We start from the raw sequence: 16,484 nt of genomic DNA, 5'->3' as shown, positions 1-16,484 counted from the left end.
GTCTCTCCCTCCCCATCTCACCCCATGGACCCTGGAAGCTGATGTTTCCTTTAAACCGCTGATGTCTATGCCAGTTAAACAAAGTAACGCGCTTTGAGAGATGGGACTGCATCTCTGAGCTTGGCCCACAGAAGGACCGGAGACATCCGCACTGCCGGATGCAGCCAGCTGTGCGCCCCACAGGAGAAACACATTTCAATAGTGAATTTATTTGACTTACTACTCTACTTTGAACCGCTAAAGCGAAATAAAAGAAAAAGAGAATCACTGGGGAGGGGGAGCCTGAAACTGTTTTATTGAAATAAACAAAAGTCAGCTCAAAACATCTTGACCTTTCCTTGTATTTTCTAGGGAAATACCATATTTAGCTGAAAAAAATTAAAACCAAACCAAAAAGAGATTATATTTTTCCTCCTGGTTGAAGAATGGAGATGGGGGGGCAGTTCCCTTTTCATGTTATTCTTCATTTCAGCCCCCCCTTCTCCTTCCTTCTCATCTCCCACACCCGTTCCCTCTTCCTACACCCACGTGCAGCTCTCCCCCTCTGCATCTCCCAGCCCGTCCTTCCCAGCCTCGATAATTCCCAGTTTATGCAGCATCTCCCCACTTGAATACACAGAGCCCCTCCAGACCCAGCTCCCGCTCGCCGCGGGGACAGCGATAGGCACAAGGGCAGGACAGGGTGGGGTGGGATGGGGTGGGATGGGACGGGGAGGTTCTCTGCTCCCCGCTGCTGCGGGTGAGATGCTGTGGCAGAGCCCTGCTGTGAGGTGCAGCCCTTCGCACTCTCAGGTGCCCTCTGGAGTTTTTAAGAGGGAAACCCCAACAGAAGCCCTGCAGGTGGAGTGATTCTAATTAGCCCAAAATAAAATGCTCTTTCCCTAACAGGAACGATCACGGCCCAGAAAGCAAGGCCCCTGACAGTCTCATGCAGCACCTCTGAGGAGCTTTATCTCCTCACGCACTGTGCACCCAGGGAAGCGGGGCCGCTTCCCAAAGCTGTGTCAGCTGAAGACATACAAGTGCTTAAATGCCTGTGGCAGGCTCTGGAGGAAGCTTTTTAGAGCCACACGAGCTGGGACAAGCGCAGACCCTGAGTGAAAGCGTTATGTCAAACCCCAGGTGCGGCAGCTGCTGCAGCCCGAGCTGCTCTGTGCCGGCAGCAGGTTCTCCACCAGCACGGCTCAGCCCGCCCCGCGCCGGCGGGGCTCCCGAGGGAACACGGATCGGCTGCGGAATCCAGCCAGAGCCCCAAAAGCAAGGAATGAGTAAATCCATGGGGTCCAGAAGAGTTTTTAGCAGTGAGAGGGGGAGATGCACGTGGGAAGCGGGAGCCAGGCGGAAGCGGGGCTGGGGCGATGACAGGCTCAGGCGACGGGGGATGCGGCGTTGGGCTCCTCACGAGCCCTTCCCGGGGAGCAGCTTGTCATCGCCCCAGGAGCACGGCACGGCCCCGCTCTTCACGGCGCGTGATGAATTGCCATATCCTAACAAGAACACATCGCTTTCGGAGCTGTAACCAATATACAAGTCCATTGGCAGCAGATGTTATTAATGATGCCAATACATATTTTCTTATTAATCTTCCATACTAGGCTTGTGTCTATCTGCAAATGATTATCATTCATTTTCCTGACAAATCTATCAAGATCATTTATTACTGTTCGGCAAAGGATCTTCTTTTAAACAAAGATTAATAACACTGCATTTTATCTGGCTGGCTGAGCCAAAGGAAATGAAATTAACAATGAACCCTACAAACATGTCATCACTTTAATTTACCGGAAAATATTTTAAAATGTTATTTAAAAGAATATACGCTATGGTGGGCACAGTTTATTACAAAGAAATGAAACCGCACGCCTGTTAGCCGGGTGGAGAGTAAGCTAGCAACCAGGGCGCCGTGTTTTCTCTGGTTCCCTGCGCTTGTTTTCTGGGATGGGGAGGGAGCAGCGCCCACAGCCTGCTTGGCGTGCGCAGACGGGCACCTGCCCGGGTGAATCGTAGCTGGAAGTCACTGTTTCTGGGTTAAAGCGGATCCTACCTGGGATGCGAAGCTCTCATCCCTGCAGGGAGCATTGCCCTCCCTGCGTTCCCACAGAGGGAAACTTCACCGGGGTAAAGCTCGTGGAGATCTGAGGGAGAGGAGGGCACGTGTCCCAGCACACGCAGTCCAGACACCCTTCTGCACTTCTGGGCCCCACGAGGAAAAGAAACAAACTCAGTAAATTTTCGTGGGTTAGTTTCCTTTCTTCTGCGCTCCTTTCTTACTTTCCCTTCCCTTCATTTGAGTAAAATATTAATAAACAATAAATATACGCCAAAGAACGTATCAGAACACCCCACCGCCCTACTTCTACTGCAAATAGAATGCAAAAAAAAAAAAATCAACTTTGCTTTTGCATTGCTTTGTTTACACCCACGAACTTATATTCTGAGTCCCATTTTCGTGCAGGTACCCACTGCTGTGTCTCCGCAGGACCTTCCCCACCTGCCCGGCTCCAGGCTGTGACATCTCCGCAATGGGAATCCCACCACTCCCCGATACAGCCCTGTCCTGGAAGGTGTTTCTCCTCCCGCCCCAGCACCGCAGCTCACTTAGCTGTTCCTCAGTGCCCAGTGCTTCCAACACCAGCAAATGACTCCTCTTCCTCGCCGGGGGGGAAGAGGCGAAGGTTGCTTAGAACAGTTTTGAATTACGTAGTCAAGAAGCGTTTCTCCTACCGCTAATAAAGTCAACATCTTACCTTCAGTGGATTCATCCTATCGTACCCAGATGCCAGGTTGGGAGCGATGTTTTAAGCCCCAGACAAAAGGAAATAACCCTGCTAACCTCGAACTGTAGCGGTTTCAAAATGCTGACATATCGGCAAGAGGATTTCTGAGTGCATTTGTGTATCTCTGCGGAGCAGCAAAAGCACACGCGCTAAATTGGCTGGTGTTTAACCATACGTTTTATTGCTACATAGCAAAGTCTTCTGGATTTTTTTTTTTTTTAATTAAAAAGAAAAGTCAACAATGTAGCATAGGTCTTCAAAAATTTATAAAAATAAGAGAAGCCTGAATATTCCCCAAAGCAGGGTTTGGCTTGGCTGCAGATTAAAAGGTAGTGAGTTAATAAGAGAAGCAAGTTGCCCCTCTGTTTAAGCTGGAGCTTTATCGCCAGTTACTTCGGGGACACTCTGTAGTTCGGTAAGTGGCAAGAGCTCAGGCTGCACGTCCAGGCCACACATACGGAAGCAGGACCAGACCCCGACCTTCTAAAAGGTCTAATCTGTACTTTGACCTAGCATTTACTGGCAGAATTTTTGATCTTTGACTGAGCAACAACCACAAGGCATGTGGCAGAACATCCCTCCCCATTTCTTTATCAAACTGCCAGCTTAGCCATGTTTCTTTCAGCATAATCGTCAATCCTGGCATAAAGACTGCAAGCTAAGAAGAAACCACTTTCTGGCTAAGGTGCTCTAAAAGCTGAATACTTGTCACATTAAAAAAAAAAACCAAACCAAGGAGCTGCACCTTATTTTCAGTGTAACTGCATCTCGCTCCAGCTTTCAACCGCTGGATTTCATCAAGCCGCCTCTGTTACATTAAGCAGTTGTCTGTTACGAACTTACACCACATAAATAAAAATTATGGGCAGTGCATGCTGAAAAATAGGTCTTTTTAATAACGGAAAGGCAAAAAAAAAAGGGGATAAAGTCAAAAGGAAGTGGCAAAGGACAAAATGTAGTAGATATAAAAAAACAAATTAATGCCTTTCGTCTCACAGTTCTGTATATACATTTAATGGGATACATTTATTTTCCCCATTTCAGACTAATGCCAGCATCCAACCTTGGTGATTCCCAAAAGCTGGGTATGAACAGTTTTTAGTTTGTTTGCCTTGAGCAGTAAGAGCGATACCCAGCGTGTTGTGAAGGCAACACAAGGAGCAATAAATGAAAATGTTGGTGTCACAATAATTTGAGGGTTTTTTTGTACAACCTGCTCTGACGCAGGTGGACGTGAGTGAAGAAGCCAATTGCCAAGCTGCTGCCCCTCCAGAGTGTTGCTGCAATGGCAATGAAGGCATCCTTCCAGGCTGCGAAGGATTGCAAGGAAACATCACTGCCTGTTCTTCAGAGAAGTGAAAGACGACGACTTCCTCATCGCCCAAACATAACCTTCTCCCCAGTGGAGATGGCAAATCCACTGGGAACACCAAAATACAGATGTCATTGTTGGAGAAATGCTCAAGGAGGAGTCTTTGTTAGCGTTGCTTACCATTGCCCCAAATTCCACTGCCCACAACTCTGCCTTTTCCCAAGTATACCGTGACCATCGGAGTCATGCATTTCCTCCACCTTTCTGTGACACAATGAGTCTTGAAACGTCTACAGGAGAGATGCAGAATGCTTCTGTCCCAGAACACAAGAACTGGGCACTCCTCATAGTCTGTTACAGGTTTAAAGTCCTCAAGGGGAGCAGGGAAGTCTGTGGACATTCAATGGCTCTTTAATTCCTGACCTGAGATCCCATATAATACCTGAAGCTGTCTTCATGCCTTCCCTCCTCGGTCTCAAATGCCATTTCCAGTACCTCCGTGTATCCATCTCCAGCACAGCACATGGGGGATGTTATTTAAGAATGTGCCATCTGGTCAGAGACTGGCATCAAGGTATCCGTGTGCCATTCGAGCACAGCCCAAGATTTCAGCAGCGCAAACTGAAATATCACGCAGTGCAATATTATGGATAAGCTGTCCAAGCAAGACCAGATGGCACCACCATGCCAAGGACAACAAACAGAGATATTAAGTTGTCAGAGTACAAACCAAAGTCAGCCTCGGCTGCTGAGTTCACGCCATTTCTGTGCACGATTCCCAGGAATGAGAACCAAGCTGTCCCAAAAGACACTGCAGAAATGCTCCTGGAGAGCACTTGAACAATGTTCTGTGAGCCACCGGGTGTCCCCCGAGGAGTCCCAGTGCCACACAAGGGGAAACGCGCAGAAGACGCGGGTGCAGGCAAAACATCAGAGCAACTGCACTTGGAACACTCGGTCACTGCTCTATGGTGTGGTCGCTCCACTAGAGGTCTACCAGGTTGGGTCAACAGCACCCCGGACTCAGTCCTGGGATGGAGATCTTCAGGGACAATTCCTCTGCCCACTTTCTGGTTTAGACTAACACAGCAAGCTTTTTTTCTGAGCGGGGTGGGGGGGGTGGGGGGGGGAGGGGGTGGGCAGGACCAGGGTAACCATTTTAAGAAAGCCATAATTTCTGCCGCGTTTGTTCAAAAGAGCAATGATGTTGTTCAAAACATTCAGCTGTGACTCGCTCCTGTAGCTTCCACAAAAGCAGCATTCAATTTAATATGTGAGACTCATAACCAACTCACGCAGTGCAATAGTTCACATCAGTTTGAAGAAAAAAAATTCTGCTGGAAGCGGAGGCAAGTAGCAGTGTCAATTTTTCATTAACCTACAGCCACTGTCTCTGTAGACTTACAGCTATAAGTAAGATTACTGTTATAATTTCTTCTGGTCCCTAAGGGGAGGGAAAAAAACCCCAAACTTTTCAAAACTTTTAAGGTCATTTAAAAAACTTCACCTTTAAATTGGAGGTAGTTTCAGTTTACTTTCATATTTCAAAATCAAATCTTAGCTTCAGCCTCACATCAAAGCAGAAATGTCAGTGGCTTTGTTTCTACATCTTCTATGAAAGAAGCTCCAGCTTATACATGAGCCGACTGCCAAGTAAACAGATTTTCCTGGGGCACAAAGGCAGCTTTTTTTTTTTTTTTTGGTTTGTTTGTTTTAAACATATGTAAATAGAGTCCCAGGAGTTGAGCTGCCTGTCACTTCAACCAGGTTTACACTCGTGTCACTCCAGCTGGTTATTTCTGACCGACCTTAGGTCAGACCCGCAGAAGTTCCCCTCCCCACCCCTCCGCGCGCTCCTGCCGAGCAGCCGCTCGCACCCCTTCCCTCCGGCCTCGTACCTCCGCAAAGGGGAAATGGTTTAACGCGTATTCCTTTTCCGCTAGTTTCTTACTCTGTCTTTTCTTTTTTTTTTTTTTTTTTTTTTTTTCTCATTTTGTTTTTAAGCTCTAGTTACAGAATCACAGAAATACTCTGGTCCTCCGTCGCAGTCACCGAGGCGGTTCTGAAAAGCTTTCGGCAGAGCAGATCAGTATCTGACAATAAATGGCGACTATCGATAAACAGTCAGGGCTGTGTTCCCACATACCTGCACTATATTAAAGACTGATGGTACCTACTGGTTCATGGCCAAGATTATGGGGGCCACGGAAGAAACAGGAATGGACTGGCAAGAAAAATGGCTTTTTTTTTTTTTTTTTTCCTCTCTCCAAGAGGAAGGCACCATCAGTCTTGAGATTTCTTTTTCTAGTGCCAGGCATTTAAACAGCGGACAGTTATTTTCCACAAAGCCAGAAGACAACAAAGAGGAGTACAATCCCTACACTTGCCCATCTTCCACTACTCACTTTTTTTTTGTTTTTTTAATTTAAAATCGCAGATTACTATAAAATTAAGAGCACTTAATGCTTGTAATTTCCAAATGGCTTCAGTTATATCTCAACCTTCAGCACTCGTTTTGGGCGTAATACCGGGCAGCACCGAGGGATGCATCAATTTATAAGCTATACATAAGCTGCAATTAAGGAAAATCCTCAAGTACACGAGAAACCTCAGTTTTGATTGGCCAAGTTACCATAACTTATTGATAATTCCCATCACTCGAGTATCATTCAGTGTTTTCTTCTCCCTGCTTTTTTCATCTCTTGACAAGTTTACAAAGAAAAGAATGGAGCGGGGCTTAGCTGCGTTACATCCAATATGCTGCCTACACAAACGCCAGCGAAGCTAAATGAACCCCAGAACATATGGCACTCTGCTGACAGAGCTCAGAAACCGGTTCTGCATGAGCAACAAGGAACATCTTGAAACGCAGAAGACATATGTGTTTTAGGAAGAAGATTGAAGTGTTTCATAATAAAACAGGACAAAGTGAAATACAAGTGCTGTATAAAATTTTAATTAAAAACTGGTTTTACCCCTCAATGTGAATATACAATATGTTTCCCAGATGGATTTCATATTTAAGTATTATCCAAACCAAAAACGTAAATGAGACAAATAAAGCCTTCAAAAATGGCACAGAGGCTAAAATGTATGTAAACACTAGCTGACTGTGTGAAAACAAGGCAGGCAGGGAAAGCAACCTCATAGCAAATGTTTACTACTGAAGCACCGAATGAAACGGTTCATACAACTATCGTCTTCGTAAAAACACAATTAGCTAAACATTCAAAAATTCAATACAAATATAAGCATTAGAATTCACCAGCGTTCAGTGACGTAAATGGTGCTTTTGTTACTTCAAAAGTTTCACAGATTATTTTATACACAGATAATTCATGGTATACAAATGCATAATTCATGGCGTGCCACGCATCGAACCGCTCCCAAAGCCTCCCCCTGCTTTCAGCCTCCCACCCCCACTGTGTGAGAAGCTCGGTGGCATCAGCTCTACGGGGTTACGTGAATGCCTGACCACAGAACGCGATTTTTGTGCTGTATCCTCAGGATCAGTAACTTCTTATGAACCAAAAGGGATGCTGTTTTGCAACAGCAAACTCCTTCCCCTGAGGAGGTGAGAAGAAGGCTCAGATCGCTGCTCCTCAGACTGCAGAGAGTTCTCTGCTAGGTCAGAAGCAATCACCCAGAGTTGAATAGAAATACACGTGAAGAAAAAGCACAGTCTCCACATTGATCAAGCAAAGAGAAAGATTACAGTTCCTTTGTGTTGCCATCCAGACAAATTATTACTGCACTTCAGAGAATTTCTCACCGAAGACAAACAGGGAACAAACTGCGTGGCTTTGGCAAGCCAACGCTGTTCACAAAAGGAGCTACAGCCCCATCTTTTAAGGGCTTTGGTTGATGATGCTTTGAATTCCATAGGGAAAGCAGTAGAAACCAATGCAATCAACAGGGCTTGTGCTTAATAGTTCACTGTGTACTAGAAACAGGGATATTAGGTGTTCTTGATCACTTCCCACAACACTGGTTTATTTGTTGAAACTGAAAAGAACTGGGCAAAGACCGGTTCTCTGCTGCTACCAGAGACCATCAGCTAAACCAGACGTCATTTCTGTCGGTGAGGTAGCTCATTAAGATCATCCACAAAAGCGCTGTTCTCTCTTAGCTTCAATTGTTTGCACGGGAACCAAGCAGCTAAGTTGCGTTGATTTGAAAGTCTCCCCAAATTCCTTCACTACTAAACAAATCTCTTGAGATACTCTCAGCATCCTGATAACGATCAGTCCGTAAACACTGAAGTAATTAACATCCTGGTAGGCTTTCCTATGACCCAGAGTTTCCACATTACAAGATTTATACAGTTAAATGACCACTGCTAAAAGGCCAAGAATTTGGTTGCATAGTCCAGTGTTTCAGAAAACACTTTCAAGCTTCAAAATTAGGAAGAGCAGAAGTATCTAATAAGCTATTCCTTGCACACAGACGGAAAAAGGCAGAGATTCCTTCCAACTTACGCTCTCTGACAAACCTGCGGCACACCACAGGAGCTTCTCCACTGTCAGGTTGCACACACCATTGCACCCCTTGCTCCTGGGGAGAGGATGAGAACAAGCGATGTGATAGATGTTAGCGGTGTGATTAGTGCACAGAGCAGACAGCGCTGAGACATCAGGATGACAAAAAAATAATTTGTATTAAAAGGAAAGAGAAAAAGATATCATGAGAGCAATCAGTGTAAGTATGATGAACCCGGATCATGCAGGAGGCAGAGGCCGTGTAGGATACCAACTGTAAAGATTAGCTCCTAAAAGTACATGTAGTAAAGCAGTTCATTCTCTTTTTCAGCCTTTCCTTAGATTTAATAGATTTCTGTCTTGATAAGATTAAGACTTGCTTAATAATTGTCTGATTAAAACATAATAAACCTGGGAAAATTAAAATAAAGGCTTTTTAGTAACGTGGGGATGAGATGGGACTTTTCAGCCAGGCTTCCACAAAATCATTTCTGTAACATTCACCTCGGGATCCCAAAGCACTTCACAGTCATTTAATTAAGCTTCACCAGAGCACAAACTCCCCATTTTACAGCTGAGGTAACAATGAGAGGGAGTTTGGAACAGACTATTTAATACTGAGCAGAGCTAAATGTTCTGTTATTTTACCCCCAAAATAGATTCCCAACACCTATGGGCAGATTTGTGTTTCCCCTCACCGTTTTGGCAGCCTCTGAAGTAATAGTAAAATTCAAACATGTGATTCACTATCTAAAGAACAGCTCTCGCCATCTTCCAAGCTGCTCAGATTTGGAGTCCAAACACTGCTGCCCATCTATCTTACAAAGCTGCTCCTACCTGTTCCCATTACTCTAGCCATCCCTGTGCTTCTTGTCCCCAGTGGACCAATTTAAGCTTCCCTTCTTCTGGTTGAAAACTTAGATAAGGCAAATCATTAGAGAGTTTGACATTTTTGCCTCTAATCCACGACAGGTCAATGACTGAGTGATTTCCAAAGCAAGTACTACTCAGCAAAGGATTTGCATTTCTACGGAACACAGGCAGGTAGTTTGTCTAAAGCCACCCCAAGATCCTAAACTGTACTAAGTTATTTGTAGGAAAGAGGGAAGGGAGCAAGTAGGAAGCAGACTCTGACTTATTAAAATGGAAGTGATTAAAATATTGCACTGATTGCATACTGCAAGCAACACTGGATGCTGAATAGCATTTGGGGAGAATACTCATAGGCTATAATAACTTGGGGAGGGCAAGAGAAAGAGATAGACTCTACAAAAAAACAATAATTCACTCTTAATCTAGCCCATTATTTCTAGATTTGAGTAGGCAGCTTTCCTTTAGGAGGTAAAATGACGGGGGTGGAATTATGCCATCCCACTGTCACTGAAAGACCACTTTGTGGATGGCAAAAGATAAGGAACGAGCACAGAAAATGCTATTTAAAGCTCCATTCAGGAACCTAGAAATTTGCATTTCATAGAAGGGATTTAAATTGTATTAGAAGGTAAGGTGCACTAAACAATTACAGTTTATTACTATGTTGGTTCACTGCCTGAACTTATCACATAGTGCAGTAGCAAAGGAGCAGCAGCGCTCAGTGCACTTGAGCTGTATGCATATTAATAGGAGGGTTAGCTGAGCAAACAGGGAAAGGGCCAAACGCTTCTGAAAACCAAGTGGCTTGCAGATTTTACAGACAGATTGGAGCAATTTGGGTCTTAAGCCACGTTTCAGGGAAAAGTTTTCCATTAACCAAACCAGATTTCCAGCACAGTGCTTGGAAGAGAACACTCTTTGCTCTATCACAGCATATAAGCTGTGGAATGACTCTGACCCAAGAGAGAAACACACATCCTGCAGCAGCTGATTCAGAAAGACATTATATACACCGTCTCCCCCTCGCAGCTGGAGCAGGGCCAAGGACACTCAGAGTCTATCTGCTTCATTTGTTGTTATGTTGCATACGAAGACTACAGCGAGAATATTCATATCAGTCAAAATTCAATATATGATTTTTTTTTTCTCCCATCCCGTTTTCACCTTTGATGATTTTCTTTTTTTAATTTTTGATGAAAAACTGAAGGTTGCCTTATTACCATATCCTTCCATTCTTTAGCTGGGGGAATGAAACAGATAGATAGACCCCAGCCATTCCTCTGGACCCCTCGAAAACATCACCCTGTTTTTTCACAGTGGCCTTCAACCTTCCTCATCCCCTCCTCGTGTGTCTTGAATTCACGGCAACTTGAGTCCTTACTCATCTCTGCAAAAAACCAAAGCCTCAGCATTCAGGCCTTCTTACACATTGAACAAGCAAGGACTAAAATCTGCTGGATTGCTGGGGAGGGAAAAATCGAAGAGCGCTTCTATGTCATAGAAGCAGATTAGGCCAAAGGGGAGCAGCCAGTCTTCGGAAGACCAACTTTTACTAAGCTATGACACTGGGGAGGGAAAACACCGAGAATACTGAATGAAAACTGTGGGATACCATGAAAAGAACACTAAATCTTATGGCTCAAACACATGCAGGAAACCGCAGCAACCTCCAGATTTCAGTAGATTCCTTTTAAATCAAAAGCTTGGAAAGTATCTCTCAGAATGTGCCCTGCGCATTTAGGATGCATTTGAATATAACTACTTTCCTGCGCAGCAAGGATAAAGAAACAATTCCTTTATGGACTAATATGGGGTCACAGGACTAGGCTAATGAAAGAATACCAGGTACTGGTAGCACAATACTCCATGGCCACCATGCCTTCAGTGGCACAGTTTGGGTAAGTTTTACTTTTCACTTCTGCAAAAAAAGAGTGCTACTACTTCACAGAGTGACTCAACACTTATCCATAGCATAGGACTGTGCAACTAATGCCCTTTGAAAGCACTAATGTGCTAAATGGCATCAGGGACAGGAAGTTATCAGTGTTAATCCACTTCAACTGGTTTAACAGTTACAAGGAATAGAAATGTCTATATGCAAGACACTTCCTCTGAGAGTCCCCTTTCCTAAAACAGAAGCACACAGCCTTTCAACGTGCTTTCCCACTAGCATAATTGCTCACCAACTGCTTTCTCAAATCAATTATGTTGTCTCAGCATTAAAGGACGGAAGGCAGAGTAGACCAACTTTTTGTTTATCTAGGCATGCTGGCAGGTTACAGTCATATGTTCTGCCATCTGTACTGCTAGCTTTATCCTTTATCCAATCATAACAGGTAAAATGGCACTGGTGTAACTGAATCTGTTCGCAGTGTCAGGGAAGGAGCCAGAACAGGCATTTGTTTTCCCCCCCCATTCTGAAAGGAAGCAGGAGATGGACACTCTTGCCCTTTTAAAACATTCCGCTTTTCAATAGATGGGCAATTTGCCCCGGTCTGGTAATGTGGGATCTGTTCAATGCAAGGCTGAAAAGGTTCCATCCCCAGGGAAAGCATCGAACTGCTGATGAACATTTGGTGGCCTTTAGCAAAAACGATGTGATTTCTGCCAACGGGATCCCAGCAGACTGGGAAGGACAGGCTCCAAATTAGGCGGGATTGTGATACAGGAACTTCAGAAGGCCTGTACGGGGTATATGAGGAGCTTGCTGACGAGCTCCAGTCTTTCTCCCTCTGCGCTCCTTTCTTATTCATATTTTTTAAAATTACAAGTATATTGGCAAATGTCATGGCTGCATTCAAGAGAACCTGGAAACTTTCAAATGCACAGAGTGTGTGAAGATGACCTTTCTTCTGATACAAAGGCTGTTGGGCTGGGTGGGTTTCTTTTAAAATTTGGCAGTATCAGAAAATCGGTGACTAAAGCGTTTGAAACCACTTCGAAAGCATGTCTATAGGTCAGTATCAGAGTTTCTGCCTGTCTCAAAAATAAGCAATCCAAAGGCAATTTTCTAGAAACAATTCCATCCCCTTTGTCCCAGATGGGACACTTTTAAATCAACACTCACATTCACCCTTGTCTTTAGACCCCCTCTCTGAACACTAGGCCATACTGTTTCTTCTGTTTATGTTACTAAATAGCTTTAATTATTTAATAAGAATTGGCTGCAGCTGAAACCTGAGTTGATGTCAGACAGGAATGTCCAGCAGACCTCTTAGTCTTCAAATGACTATCTTTTCATAGCCTCAAAGGAGCAACACCATCATGATTAATTATGGAGGGGCTTAGTTACTGGGTTTCTTTTGGATTTTGGGTTTTTTTTTATGGTTTTAGGGTGGTTTTTTCTGGGGGGGAGGAGAGGGGGAGGTCCTTGCGGGGAGAGGCACAGGGCAGATGTTAATAGTTTCCTTTTAGCAACCCAGGCCAAAACTTCATTTCTCCCAAACCCTGCCCAACCATAATTACAGCTTAAAAATAGAATACAAATATTTGTTACATAAAAATAGGTTTCATTACAAATATGAACACTGTGTACTGTGCATTTCCAGGTGAATTGCTATCAGGAGTGCATTTTTTGGTCTGAAGCAGTGCCAGAAGCTTTTTGGTACATGTTTCTGTATATTTTCTCCAGACTCTCTTCAAAGATCGCTCTGCGAGGCTTCCCTTTGTATACAGCCGCACGTCTAGACCAATATTCACCATTATCCAAGTGAACAGTAGCGTTCTGCTGCACTGGTGAACTGTCAACAGAAAGCAGATAAATAATGATGAAATCAAGATAAGGAAGAGGAATTAGAAGCACAAAACCAGCAGAAATCCAAACGTAGAGCTGCTAAACACAGATTACCCTTCACAGATTGAAACAGACACTGCACTGCAGCTACTTCTAAGAAGTAGGAGCCCCACGTTATTCAAGCACACAAAATCTCCCCCACTAACCTGAGTGCACTTGATAATACCTCCCAAATAGAAAAAGAATTAATTTTCAAAGAGCATGCAGTAATTTTGCTGTATTTTGATAGGCAGCGTGACTAGGCACTAAGCCTATGCAAGAGCAACACAGTAGGATTTTTGTGTCCTTTGAAGGTCAAAACGTAACCACAAGCAGCTATTTCAATACGACGACAATCTATCAGAGGTATATTAAATTACTGTGGTTGCAGCTGTAAAGTGCTCTATCGGAAGCATCTTGGATTAAGTATTCTACCAAATACATTATGATATAGTGGCAATCGAGTGTTCCTTCCCCACCCCATCTTCTGTGTCACTGTTTCAATACTAAACACAAATACCGTCTCACATTTCAGTTGCTTTGAGAAATTATTTTCTAGATCTATGAAGTGAAATTTATTCTCTGAATATCATTACGGAACACTGACGAATCTGAAGTACGTATATCTAAGCTTCATGACTATTTGCCTTCTCTTGAAACTTTCAAAACAAAGGTTTGTGCCATATAATGAAATGAGCCATTTTCCTGTAATAAAGCATGAAAACAGTAGCTCAAAAATCATAAGCAAAAAATTACTACTGAGGTGACATTTTTCACACCTGCTTAGAGATTTAGGCACTTAAGACACTTAAAATTAGGACTGAGCTATCTTCAGCCTTTTGTGAATGATCTTAGTCTGGGAAATTAAACTGGAAATGTGAAGCTTACAGTGACCATCTTCATTTAGGAAATGGATTACATTTCACTGGGAAGCTTTACATTTTCTTATAGGCATTTCTTTTATTAATCCTCTATGATCAAACCAGTACTTTGTCCTCAAGTTAATATCATTAAACACCTGTGGCAAAATTGAAAGCAACCTTATTTCAAAGGACTCACAAATATACTTCTAGCTAGCTGCGTCAAAACACAGGGTTTTCATTTAAGAAAGGAAAATGGTGAGGGAAGACGAGGATGATGTGGGATCCATTTTCTAAATTCACATTTCTAAGTTTCCACTGTCCCATGGAAAACAAAAGAAGGAATAGCTTTTGCTTTTAGATGTCTTACATTCAAATATTACAGTGATGCCAATCTACACCACATAAAACAACAAGAAGATGATCTTTATGTGGCTACAATATTAAAAAGGGAAGAAGGCCACTTTCACACTTTTTCAAAGAAGTGCAACCATTTAAAGTCAGTCAACAGCATGAAGCAAATTTAAACCTGTTTATCATCCTGGAAAGGGTGAACTGTGCTTCACAGTTTGGACACAAAGAAACCAACCTATCAAACAGCAAAATCAATAGAAAAGTTATACAGGCCTGTGTTAAACGTAGACAAGTCAATACCCTGCGGACCCATCAACAACTGAAGTTTGTGTTACCTCACTTCTGATGGAGAATTCTCAGGCCAACAAATCAGCACAGCACTAGGAGCGGCACTTGTAACTATACAACAAACAGATCTGACGCTCTTTTCCTTGGAATCCACGTCCTGCCGTCAGCCTTGTGCTTGACTTTTCTTCTACTAACGCTTAATCTACATAGAGACACTCAAAACCCAACCACTCTAACTGCAGTAAAGGAAAAACTTAAAGAACAATAGTAGCTTTCACAAATTCCTTATTCTGGTACTGACAATGACTTAAAGAAAAAAAAAAAAAGAAAAAGACGCAAGCTTCATTTTTCTTTCTTTTTTTTGGGGTGTGTGAGTGTGTATTTCCATTAGCCAGTCCTTGCTCATGAGATACTAAGCGCTGGTGTGGACAAAGACACAGCCAAGCTAGGGATGAGTCCCTCTCCTGTCTCAACTGGAAACCAGCTGACAACCTGAGCTAAGCAATCTGGGAATTACACTCACAAATCATATTAACAGCAGGATTTCTGCACGCAACTCCCTGCTCTGAAATACCCGTCATATGCTTTTGTTCCCTCATACATCTCCTTTAAGAGTCCCAGAAGTTCTTTTCTGAGTGAATCATATACTAAATATTTCACAAAACACGGACCTTTTCCTTACTCCCAGTGGTTTTCAATCATCTACTTTACTGCCAACATTTGGTCGACAGTACCATGTCCTTCTATGAACTCTGTCTCTGTCCTTGTATCCTGTTTATGAGCACTGTGGCAAACACTCAGCAATCAGACCGTCCCCAAACCCTTTTATGTCTCGCCCTTCAGTGAATGGGACTAGTGCTGCTGGCCTCTAGACCCAAGGAGCAGTCCTCTCCCAACTTGAGTGCCACATTTCATATCCCATCGCTTCTTGATTCTGTAGTAGCAGGATTTGTTTTTTCTGTTTTCATGGTCTGCAGTTTCAGCATCAATCTCAAAGTCCCAAAGCTGCCTCAAAACAAAAACTTGCACTTTCTCTCTCACAAACACATCCTACACAATTTAATTGCAGCAGCTGTCAGGACAAAGGATAAGGGAGCAAAAAGGCTACACGCAGAACACCGGAGTGAGCACAGGTATAGAAATACTAACAACCTCAGTAGCAACTTCTCATACACGTGAAAATCTAAGACTAACTAGATCCCTTGTGCAGAGGTGACTACAATTACAGGAGTTTAAAAAAAAAAAAAGCCAACAAATCATAAATGAACTTTTTAGAGCTGACTAATTGCACGTAGAAGCTCACTATGATACCTGTATTGAATTACCCTCCTTCCAGTCGTATAGAGCCGTGATTTGGGAAGCATTTGTTACAAAACATTGCATCACATTTAATTATCAAAATAATCCCTTTTTTTCCTAATGTCAAGACCTCTCAAATTTAGCACCACTGTTCTAGGATTTCTGTCTTAATATAGAGGAAAACGGAAAAGCCATACAGTCCAAAAAAATGTTTTACATTATTTAGTGTCTTTCCTCCAACAAGTATCCAAAATGTGCATACCTACAGAACATCAGTTCTACTACAGAAGTTGTCAAAATTAATTCAGTTGAATTGTCTTTTAAGTAAAATATTTGAATGAAACCCATGTCATATATGTGAGGAGTACGCAGAGTAATTAACCTACATAAACCAGGTTTTCGGGATCTCAGGTTTTCAAGATGTCTTCTGAAATATGGCATGCTGAGTCACTAAACCAGAGTATATACATT

General features: G+C 43.2%; 1 protein-coding gene across 1 annotated transcript in view; it reads right to left on the bottom strand.

The window, feature by feature from the left end:
* Window positions 1-7,036: 7,036 nt before the first annotated feature.
* Window positions 7,037-16,484, bottom strand: part of SPATA6 (spermatogenesis associated 6) — a 46,022-nt gene continuing 36,574 nt past the window's right edge. Inside the window, exon 13 of the mRNA XM_063344440.1 lies at window positions 7,037-13,180. Within this exon, the coding sequence (XP_063200510.1) occupies window positions 13,000-13,180 (181 nt within the window). The 3' untranslated portion in view covers window positions 7,037-12,999. The remainder of the gene's footprint in view (window positions 13,181-16,484) is intronic.

This window comes from Chroicocephalus ridibundus, chromosome 8, assembly GCF_963924245.1.
Source record: "Chroicocephalus ridibundus chromosome 8, bChrRid1.1, whole genome shotgun sequence".
Classification (NCBI taxonomy): domain Eukaryota; kingdom Metazoa; phylum Chordata; class Aves; order Charadriiformes; family Laridae; genus Chroicocephalus; species Chroicocephalus ridibundus.
Note: the sequence above shows the minus strand (reverse complement) of the source record. Positions and strands in the feature narration are given on the sequence as shown.